The sequence below is a fragment of the Mobula hypostoma genome, chromosome 28, assembly GCF_963921235.1.
Source record: "Mobula hypostoma chromosome 28, sMobHyp1.1, whole genome shotgun sequence".
NCBI lineage: Eukaryota > Metazoa > Chordata > Chondrichthyes > Myliobatiformes > Myliobatidae > Mobula > Mobula hypostoma.
In genome coordinates, this window is record NC_086124.1 from 29,633,049 (window position 1) to 29,644,821 (window position 11,773).

The window sequence follows — 11,773 nt, forward strand, 5'->3', positions numbered from 1 at the left end:
TGATAGGTTTGAGAAGACGATGACGACAGCAATTTGGGCCAAGGGCCCTGTCCTGCTGAACATTCCGAAGAATACTTACTTGAGTTTGCGGCTCAGGACTTGACTCCAGCTACCAGGTGCAGCACACAGATCTACTGCCTTGCAGACACCTGTGAATGGGTGGTGGGGGTGTGGGGGGAAGAGAGGAGGGGGATATACCATTAGTAACACAGATCTACAGCCTCCAGATGCTCCGGTTTCCTCCCACATTCTGAAGGTGTCCGGGTTAGGCTTAGAGAGTTGCGGGCACGCCACGGTAGCGCCGGAAGCGTAGCACTGCTGGTGGGCTGCCGCCAGCGTAATTTAATTTGACGAAAATAACGCATTCCGCCGCATGTTTCCACGCACACATGACAAATAAAGCTAATCTTTTTCTTTCTTTGAATCTGTGATGTCGTCCTGCCCCCGATCCTGGCGTCTGCGTGGAATGGCTCAACCAGTAGTGTCTGGACAGCTCTCGACAGGAAGGAGACAAGTTAGAAACACATTAGGGTAGATAGGTTCCCAGAGCCAGATGGAATCTATCGCAGAGGGATAAGTGGATGAGAAGAGGATGTAATGCTGAGGCTTTGGGTCAGGTTGAAATTGGAGCGGCAGCACTTTGCTGTAACGTTCTACATTAGAAACATAGAAAGTCGGTGCAAGAGTAGGCCATTCAGCCCTTCGAGACTGCACCGCCATTCAGTATGATCATGGCTGATCATCCAACTCAGAACCCTGTACCTGCCTTCTCTCCATACCCCCTGATCCCTTTAGCCACAAGGGCCATATCTAACTCCCTCTTAAAATATAGCCAATGAACTGGCCTCAACTGTTTCCTGTGGCAGAGAATTCCACAGATTCACCACTCTCTGTGTGAAGAAGTTTTTCCTCATCTCGGTCCTAAAAGGCTTCCCCTTTATCCGCAAACTGTGACCCCTCATTCTTGATTTCCCCAACATCGGGAACAACCTTCCTGCATCTAGCCTGTCCAATCCCTTTAGAATTTTATACGTTTCAATTAAGATCCCCCCTCAATCTTCTAAATTCCAGAGAGTATAAGCCTAGTCGATCCAGTCTTTCATCATATGAAAGTCCTGCCATCCCAGGAATCAATCTGGTGAACCTTCTTTGTACTCCCTCTATGGCAAGAATGTCTTTCCTCAGATGTGTGTTCACCACAGCTCAGAAACAGGCCATTTGACCCATCAGTTCGGTGCCAGCTGGACCATCACCTTCCACATCTCTCCCATCCAAAACCTTGGGTAAATGTTACAACTGAACCTGCATCCGCCACTTCTGCTCGTTCCACACTCGCACCCCTTTCGCGTGAAGAAGTTTTAAAATCGCAATCAGGTTTAACGTCACCGGCATATATTGTAAAATCTGCTCTTCTGTGGCAGTATTACAATGCAATAGTGATAAAAACTATAAATGGCAATATGTATTAAAAATAAATTAAATTAGTGCAAAAAGAGAGGGAAGAATTATTGAGCAAGTGTTCAGACTCCCATTAAATGTTTCACCTTTCACCCTGAACCTATGATCTCCAGTTCCAGTCTCGCCCAACCTGCGGGGAGAAAACGTCCGTCCATTCACCGCCCACTTTGTCGTCCCGTTCAAGAGCAGTAGGGACAACTTTGTAAACCTGAGCTTACGGCGCAAGGCTGCTAAAGTCAAACTCAGAGTAAAGTCTATCATCAGGTTACGTCCACACTCAGGGGCCGTTTTATGAGCTACACCTGCTCATTAATGCAAATTTCTAATCAGCCAATCATGTGGCAGCAACACAATGCAGGGGAGCATGCAGACGTGGTCAAGAGGTTCAGATGCCGTCCAGACCAAACACCAGACCGGGGAAGAAATGTGACCTTTGCCCGAGGAATGATTATTGGTGCCAGATGGGGTGGTTTGAGTAGCTCAGATCTTAGAGTGCACAGAGAATGGTGTGAGAAACAAACAAGAAAAAAATCCAGTGAGCGGCAGTTCTGCGGGCGAAAATACCTCATTAATGAGAGAGGTCAGAGGACAATGGCCACACCAGCTCAGGCTGACAATAACTCAAATCGCAACACGTCGAACCTTAAACAGCAGCAGATCACAAACCGCGAGAAGACGAGCTGAATGTGTAAGTCTCTCCCTGCCAGTACACAGCCTCTCCCAACAGCAAGCCTCACGTAGCGCCTCCTCGCTGGTGACACACGGAAACTGAACTCCTTTCAGACTTGGGCTGAACTACAGAGGAGGCGGAGGAGGTCTGGCCTCTGCACACATGGCACGCGGCCCACAGGTGCCTGGACACACCCTGGTGCTCGTGAACCAGATCCCCAGCTTTGGGTGGATAGCCGCACTGCCCTGTGGGCAGCCCCGGGAGTAAAGGAGGCTACAGGAGTAAACCCAGACAGCAAATCCGGAGCGGAGCCCCTAAGGCGGCTGGACGTCATTGAATATCCTTCCAGCAGTTCCTGTATCCAAGCTGGTGCCAAATGTATTGCTTCAGAAGCTTTCCTTTGGACTACACTGGTGAGGCTGAGAGGGGGATCTGGACGACTGGGCATCTCAGGATCCCCATACCTTCCGCCCAGGCGTGTGATGATGACCATCACCCATTGTCCTTCGAGACAGGCGGATACCAACTACTTTAAGATTCATTTTCTTCATCACAGTTACAGGAAAATAAAGAAATACAACAGAATTTATGAAAAAATATACAGAAACTAAGACTGACAGACAACTTGTGCAAATAAATAAAACTGGGAATGAGTTGTAGAGTGAGTCAGTGGGTTGTAGAATCAGTTTATTATTGAGGTGAGTGAAGTTAACCACGCCAGTTCAGGAGCCGGATGGTTGTAGGGTAATAACTGTTCCTGAAGCTGACGGTGTGGATCCGAAGGCTCCTGTAGCTCCCTCCTGATGATAATACTTATGTGAGAACCTGGGCAGGATGGTGGGGATGCTGTTTTCCAGTGGATGTTTCTGTGGTGGGGAGGGCTCTGCCTGTGGTGGGTGACCACTCTTTGGACACTTTCCCATCTCCAGACATTGGTGTTTCTGTGATGCAACCAGATTGGATGGTTAACACCGTACATCTGGAGAAGTGTTTGGTGAAAATGGCCAACCTAAAGGGGCTGTTCCTGCCTTCAGGTGCTGGTCCCAGGGGTTCCCAACACGGACACGTTGCTTTTTGATGTTGGTCCATGGGCTGGGAACCACCGTGATAGAGGTTAGGAAGATCATGAGGGGCAGAATCAAGTTGAAAGCACCTTTCTTTCCCGCAGGGAGGGGGTGTTAAGAACAAGAGGGTTTAGGCATATGACATCGGGCCAGCCTCTTCATGCATTGGGAGCGAGCTGCCAGAAATGGTGGCTGAGGCGGGGACACCAGCAACATTTAAGAGGCATCTCATTAACTGCACGGACAGGAGAGGGAGACGGGCCAAATGCAGGCAGATGGGACAACAGAGTCAGTACGGAAAGGTGGGGCCGAAGGGCCTGTTTCGGTGCGGTGTGATTACGGATCTATGAAAACCAACTGAGGGTTTTGGGTGTCAATGTGCCTGTTTCATTTTGTTTGTTTTTTTTCAGGGAGGTGGGATTTGGGGGTTGATGATCATGCAGCCTTTCTTTTCTTTCTTGGTTTCATAGCTATCCAGAGAATTGAAGAATTTCAGTGTTGTACACTTTGATAAGAAAGTGAACCTTTCAACCTTCGATATATCACCAAATTTGTTAACTTATCGGCAGCAGTACAATGCAGTACATGATAACACAGAAAAAAACAAGTAAATCAATTATAGTAAGCATATATATGTATATTAAATAGTTAAATTTAAAAAGTGCAAAATCAGAAATAATACAAGTGAGGTCATGTTCATAGGTTCAATGTCCATTTAGGAATTGAATGGCAGAGGGGAAGAAGCTTTTCCTGAGTCGCTGAGTGTGTGACTTCAGGGTCCTGTACCTCCTTCCTGATGGTAACAAAGAGAACAGGGCATGTCTTGGGCGATAGGGGTCTTTAATAATAGATGTCGCCTTTCTGAGGCACTGCTCCTTGAAGGTGTCTTGGATACGACGGACGCTACTACCCATGATGGAGCTGACTAATGTTACAACTTTCTGTGGCTTCATGAGTTCCTGTGCAGTAGCCCAGGCCCCATACCAGACAGCGATGCAGCCCAGCAGAATGCTCTCCACGGTACAACTGAAGAAGTTTTTGAGTGTCTTAGGTGATAAACCAAATCTCTTCAAACCCGTGTTGCCTTCTTTATAACTACATCGATATGTTGGGTCCAGGTTAGATCCTCAGAGATATCGACACCCAGGAACAAAGAAACAGCAAGACGAGGGAACACACAGCAGTCCTCACAGAGGGGTCAGCCGTGGAGAGAGTGAGCAGCTTCAAGTCCCTGGGTGTCAACATCTCTGAGGATCTCTCCTGCACGCAACATACCGATGCAGTTACAAACAAGGCACAACAGCGGCTATATTTCATTTGGAGTTTGAGGAGATATGGTTTGTCACCTAAAACACTCACGTATTTCTACAGATGTACTGTGGAGAGGCTGGCTGGTGGCGCAGTGACATCAGCGCCGGACACTGGAGTGAAGGTTCCCGGGTTTGAACCCAGTCGGGCCGCATTGAGTGTCGAGCTTGCAACTCGGCCTCGTAAAAAAAAACGCGCTGTGAGAAGGACATGGGCGACCACTCACAGAGTCATTCCTACAAGACAACTACGTGGAAAGAAGTGGTCGCCCAGGCTCTGGCAGCATACGGCACACAAAAAAGTACTGTGGAGAGCATTCTGACGGGCTGCATCACCGTCTGGTATGGGGGGGGGGGAGGCTCTACTGCACAGGATCAAAAGGAGCTGCAGAGTTGTAAACTTAGCCAGCTCCATCATGGGCACTGGCCTCTCTGGTGTCCAGGACATCTTCAAGCAGCGATGCCTCAAAAAGGCGGAAGCCACCTTTAAACACCCCCATCACCCAGGACATGCCCTCTTCTCATTGCTACCATCAGGGAGGAGATACACACCCAGTGATTCAGGAACAGCTTCGTCCCCTCCGCCATCTGATAGTCCATTGAGCCCATGAACACTACCTCACTACTTTTTAAAAAACAAAATCTAGGAGCAGAAGGCACAGAATAGAAGGATGTCCATTCAGAACAGAGACGAGGAGGAATTTCTTTAGCCAGAGGGTGGTGAATCTGTGGAATTCATTGCCACAGACGGCTGTGGAGGCCAAGTCGGGTGTATTTAAGACAGAGGTTGATGGATTCTTTAACAGTCAGGGCATCAAAGGTTATGAGGAGGAGGCAGGAAAATGGGGTTGAGAGGGAAATCAGCCACAATCAAATTTTTATGTCTTCTGGTCTTGTGTAGGACTTTCATCAGCAGTCTTACACAAGTCTAGGTAGACAACTTCTGCCTCCCTGCCTTCATCAAATTTCTCAGTTACTCCCTCCTCACCTGGAGCACTGTGCTCAGGTCTGGTGACATCATTACAGGAAGGCGGTGGATGCTTTAGAGAGGGTGCAGAGGAGATCCACCAGGATGCTGCCTGGATTAGAGAGGGTGCAGAGGAGATCCACCAGGATGCTGCCTGGATTAGAGAGGGTGCAGAGGAGATCGACCAGGATGCTGCCTGGATTAGAGAGGGTGCAGAGGAGATCCACCAGAATGCTGCCTGGATTAGAGAGGGTGCAGAGGAGATCGACCAGGATGCTGCCTGGATTAGAGAGGGTGCACAGGAGATCCACCAGGATGCTGCCTGGATTAGAGAGGGTGCAGAGGAGATCGACCAGCATGCTGCCTGGATTAGAGAGGGTGCAGAGGAGATCTACCAGGATGCTGCCTGGATTAGAGAGGGTGCAGAGGAGATCGACCAGGATGCTGCCTGGATTAGAGAGGGTGCAGAGGAGATCTACCAGGATACTGCCTGGATTAGAGAGGGTGCAAAGGAGATCTACCAGGATGCTGCCTGGATTAGAGAGGGTGCAGAGGAGATCTACCAGCACGCTGCCTGGATTAGAGAGGGTGCAGAGGAGATCTACCAGGATGCTGCCTGGATTAGAGAGGGTGCACAGGAGATCTACCAGGATGCTGCCTGGATTAGAGAGGGTGCACAGGAGATCCACCAGGATGCTGCCTGGATTAGAGAGGGTGCACAGGAGATCCACCAGGATGCTGCCTGGATTAGAGAGGGTGCAGAGGAGATCGACCAGCACGCTGCCTGGATTAGAGAGGGTGCAGAGGAGATAGAAACATAGAAACATAGAAAATAGGTGCAGGAGTAGGCCATTCGGCCCTTCGAGCCTGCACTGCCATTTATTATGATCATGGCTGATCATCCAACTCAGAACCCAGCCTTCCCTCCATACCCCCTGACCCCTGTAGCCACAAGGGCCATATCTAACTCCCTCTTAAACATAGCCAATGAACTGGCCTCAACAGTTTGCTGTGGCAGAGAATTCCACAGATTCACCACTCTCTGTGTGAAGAAGTTTTTCCTAATCTCGGTCCTAAAAGGCTTCCCCTCTATCCTCAAACTGTGACCCCTCGTTCTGGACCTCCCCAACATCGGGAACAATCTTCCCGCATCTAGCCTGTCCAATCCCTTTAGGATCTTATACGTTTCAATCAGATCCCCCCTCAATCTTCTAAATTCCAACGAGTACAAGCCCAGTTCATCCAGTCTTTCTTCATATGAAAGACCTGCCATCCCAGGAATCAATCTGGTGAACCTTCTTTGTACTCCCTCTATGGCAAAGATGTCTTTCCTCAGATTAGGAGACCAAAACTGCACACAATAATTATGATCGTAACCTCCCTGTTTGCTCTACCAGGATGCTGCCTGGATTAGAGAGGTTGCAGAGGAGATCTACCAGCACGCTGCCTGGATTAGAGAGGGTGCAGAGGAGATCTACCAGGACGCTGCCTGGATTAGAGAGGGTGCAGAGGAGATCGACCAGGATGCTGCCTGGATTAGAGAGGGTGCAGAGGAGATTTACCAGGATGCTGCCTGGATTAGAGAGGGTGCACAGGAGATTTACCCGCATGCTGCCTGGATTAGAGAGGGTGCAGAGGAGATCTACCAGGATGCTGCCTGGATTAGAGAGGGTGCAGAGGAGATCTACCAGGATGCTGCCTGGATTAGAGAGGGTGCCGAAGAGATTTACCAGAATGATGCCTGGATTAGAGAGGGTGCACAGGAGATTTACCCGCACGCTGCCTGGATTAGAGAGGGTGCAGAGGAGATTTACCCGCACGCTGCCTGGATTAGAGAGGGTGCAGAAGAGATTTACCACGATGATGCCTGGATTAGAGAGCAGGTCTTGGAAGATAGGTTGAGTGAGCTGGGACTTTCTCTTCGGGACAAAGGAGGATGAGATGTGACCTTCATATTCTGGCTTCCTTTCCCATTCCCGAGGAAGGGTCTCGGCCCAAAACAGCGACTGTTTATTCCCCTCCATAGATGCTGCCTGACCTGCCAAGTTCCTCCAGCGTTTTGTGTGTGTTGCTCGAGGCTTTCTCCCCTATCCGTTTCCCTCGTGATTTTACAATCCCCTATAAGGTCCCCCGGGTGCTCAAAGGAAAACAGTCCCAGTCTTTAGAATCCCCACAACACCCTGGTGGATCTTTCCCGCCGCACTCCCCCCACCCCCCACTCCAGTTTGATGAGATCCTTCCTACATTTGGGTGACTAGAACCGTGCACAGTGCTCCAAGTGAGGTCTCACCAATGTCATAGAAACACAGAAAACCTACAGCACAATACAGGCCCTTCGACCCACAAAGCTGTGCTGAACATGTCCTTACCTTAGAAATTATCTAGGCTTACTCATAGCCCTCTATTTTTCTGAACTCCATGTACCTATCTAGGAGTCTCTTAAAAGACCCTATTGTATCCGCCTCCACCACCGTCGCCCACAGCCCATTCCACACACTCACCCCTCTGCGTAAAACACTTACCCGACATCTCCTCTGTACCTACTTCCAAGCCCTGTGTCTCTAAAGTCCCAACTCTTATACTCAGTACCCTGTCTGAAGCAAACAAGCGTGTCTTACTTATTTATCGATTGAATAATACAGCATGCAATAAGCCCTTCCAGCCCTTTAAGTTGAGTCCTCCCAGCAATCCCCTGATTTAATTCCTAGCCTAACCACGGGACAATTTGCAATGACAAATTAACCTACAAACCGGTATGACTTTGGGCTGTAGGAAGAAACCCACACCGTCAGGGGAAATGAACCCAGGTTGACGGTACTGTAAAGTGCTGTGCTGACCACTACGCCACCGTGCTGCCCAGCGCCCCCCTCACCTCTCACTCCACGAAACGCAGTAACTTCAAGGCAGCCTGGACAAGTAGCCCCCTGCTCGGATTAAAGCAGGGTGTTCCACGACTGGGAGAATTCAGCCACCGGTGACTAGGGGAAAAGGGAGATAAAAGTGGCAGGTGGCTGCCAAGAAACGTAAGTTTCGCTGATGTCCCCCAGTTTTGCACAGGCAGGAAAACAGGGAAATCGGGAAATAAAAAGTTCAAAGTTCCTCCCTATATGTTATCCTATCAGATTCCCCGTTCTCCAGCCTGTATTTCTTTCATCATTCAACTTCCCGGCTCTTTATTCCCCCCCCGCCCTTCTAACTCGGACTCCTCATCATTTTTTCTCCAGTCCTGATGAAGGGTCTCGGCCCGAAACATCGACTCTTCTCAGAGGAGATTTACAAGGATGTTGTCTGGATTGGGGAGCATGCCTTATGAGAATAGGTTGAGTGAACTTGGCCTTTTCTCCTTGGAGCGACGGAGGATGAGGTGAGCTGATAGAGGTGTATAAGACGAGAAAAGGCATTGCTCGTGTGGATAGTCAGAGGCTTTACCCCAGGGCTGAAATGGCTAGCAGGAGAGGGCACAGTTTTAAGGTGCTTGGAAGTAGGTACAGAGGAGATGTCAGGGGAAAGTTTTTTTATACAGAGAGTGGTGAGTGTGTGGAATGGGCTGCCAGCGGCAGTGGTGGAAGCGGATACAATAGGGTCTTATAAGAGACTCCTGGATGGGTACATGGAGCTCAGAAAAATAGAGGGCTATGGGTAGAGCCTAGGTAGTTCTAAGGTGGGTACATGGTCAGCACAGCTTTGTGGACCGAAGGGCCTGTATTGTGCTGTATGTTTTCTATGTTTCTATATAGACAATAGGTGCAGGAGTAGGCCATTCGGCCCTTCGAGCCAGCACCGCCATTCACTGTGATCATGGCTGATCATCCACTATCAGTATCCACTTCCTGCCCCGTCCCCATAACCTTTGATTCCGCTATCTTTAAGAGCTCTATCCATCTCTTTCTTGAAAGCATCCAGAGACTTGGCCTCCACAGCCTTCTGGGGCAGAACGTTCCATATATCCATCACTCTCTGGGTCACTCTCTCTAGACGCTGCCTGGCCTGCTGAGTTCCTCCAGCCTTTTGTGTTTGATGCTTAGACACACCACCCTGAGATTCATTTTCCTGCAGACATTCATCGTAGAACAAAGATATACATCAGAATCAGGGAAAAACTACAAAGACTGACAAATTATACTAATGCAAAAAATAATAATAAATAAGACGCTAATAGATGTAACAACCAAAACCCAAACTAAACATTGGAGCAGCGTGGTCAGTGTAACGTTTTACAGCGCCTGGACTCCCGCTCTGTCTATAAGGAGCTTGTATGTTTTCCCCACGATCGCGAGGGTTCCCCCCCACCCCATTTCAAAGACGTACAGTCAGCAGGTTAATTGGTCACCAAGGGTGCAAATCGGCAGCGCTGGCTCTGGGACCTGCATTGTGCTCTGTTTCGATATCTGAAGAAATTGGCCGGGAAGTCTCGGCGGTTTGGGCAGTCTCTGGGGAGGGAGAGGCAGCTGGAAGGTGAGGCGGACCATACCTTCAAAGAGAGCGTACTCCTCATCGAGCTGCAGGAGCTTGAAGGCACTGCGTGCGCGCCAGCCTTCCTGCTTGGCGATGCGGTAGTAGATGTCCCTCTTATCCTTGGAAGAACGCCCCATTCTCCGTCGTCAGCTAAGGGACAAGGAGCACTCTGGTCAGGTGGAGCCGACTGTAAGACTCAGTCCCCCTCTCCTTGGGGCCCTCCCTGACTGGCACTACCCCAGTCTGGGACCGAAGCCCTCAGGCAGATTGTGGAAGCTTCCTTCACCTTCTTTCCCTCAACCCGTCTCTCCCAGAACCCTTCTCCCTTTCCCCTCCAATCCCTACCCCCGCCACAACTGTCCCTCTTCACCCTCAACCCCAAACCCCTCCCTCCCTGTCAGCCTCCCCCTCCTCGTCCCCGCCCTCCCTCCCCGTCAGCCTCCCCTTCCCCGTCCCCTCCCTCCCTCCCCGTCAGCCTCCCCTTCCTCGTCCTCTCCCTCCCTGTCAGCCTCCCCCTCCTCGTTCTCTCCCTCCGTCAGCCTCCCCTTCCTCATCCCCTCCCTCCCTGTCAGCCTCCCCCTCCTCGTCCCCTCCCTCTCTCCCTGTCAGCCTCCCCCTCCTCGTCCCCTCCCTCCCTGTCAGCCTCCCCTTCCTCGTCCCCTCCCTCCGTCAGCCTCGCCCTCCTCGTCCCCTCCCTCCCTGTCAGCCTCCCCCTCGTCCCCTCCCTCCCTCCCTGTCAGCCTCCCCCTCGTCCCCTCCCTCCCTCCCTGTCAGCCTCCCCCTCGTCCTCCCCCTCCCCTCCCTCGCCATCTCTTTCCCCTCCACCACCACCTCCTGTATCACCGGCCAGCACGGAAGGACCCCGCGCAGCAGCTGTCCACGCTGTGCCTGAGCCTCCCGACACGACCCTCAGCCGAAAACCGCTCCCCGTGCAGCGTAATTTCCGGTCGACAACACGTTGGATTTAGTCGATGTTCCGAGGTGAAAATCGATCCTCTGCCGGAGCCCCCGGTCCGCAGGACCACATCTGGCACAGCGGGGCCTGCCGAGGCACTGTGGCGTGGAGCTGCAGTACCGCTTGTGACCAGCGAGCGGCAGTGCTGTTATACAGTAATGGTGCAGTATCACTGTTCATTCATTTGTCTAGGGGCTCTTTCCTGCCGAGTTCCTCCAGCATGTTGTATGTGTTGTACTGAGGGTGGTGAAGAGGGAGTAGCTATAGAGCAAAGGCGCAGTCCCACTGCCAGTACTGAAGGGGATTAATTCAAGATTCATGTTTATTGTTTCATGTCATTTCCAGGATACTAGTAAACGAAATAATAGTTACTCTAGATCAAATACAGCACAAAAATAATAAAAATAAAATACACACTAACCATACTATAAATACGTAAGATAGGTTGATTGAATATGCATAAAGTGACAATAGACTCAGGAGTGCTTGTACAAACAGTGACTATCAAGAAATAATAAAGTAGTGGTAGTGGGAGGTGTTGATCAACCTTACTGCTTGGGGAAAGGAACTGTCTTTCAATCTGGTCATCCTGGTGTGAATGCTATGTAGTCTCCTTGATGGGAGTGGGACAAACAGTCAGTCCATGAGCAGGGTGGGAGGGGTTATGATGTTACTGGCTCATTTCATTGTGTGTGTGTGTGTCTGTATATTTATATCTCCTTGATGATGAGTAGGCTGGTGCCAGTGATGCATTGGACAGTTTTGACTACCTGATATAGAGCCTTCTTGTCCTCTGCAGTGCAGTTTCTGTATCGATCAGTGATGTAGCATGTTAGGATGCTGTCTACAGGGGAGTAGTGACCACAAATCCTGAACTTTCAGGGTAACTACAGATAA

The 11,773-nt window shown here is 50.3% G+C and overlaps 1 protein-coding gene across 1 annotated transcript in view; it reads right to left on the reverse strand.

The window, feature by feature from the left end:
• The window catches only part of ftsj1 (FtsJ RNA 2'-O-methyltransferase 1), a 27,158-nt gene extending 16,308 nt beyond the window's left edge, over positions 1 to 10,850 (reverse strand). Inside the window, 3 exon segments of the mRNA XM_063035315.1 lie at positions 80 to 149; positions 9,938 to 10,071; positions 10,750 to 10,850. Coding sequence (XP_062891385.1) covers positions 80 to 149; positions 9,938 to 10,058 — 191 coding nt within the window. The 5' untranslated portion in view covers positions 10,059 to 10,071; positions 10,750 to 10,850.
• Positions 10,851 to 11,773: the final 923 nt, after the last annotated feature.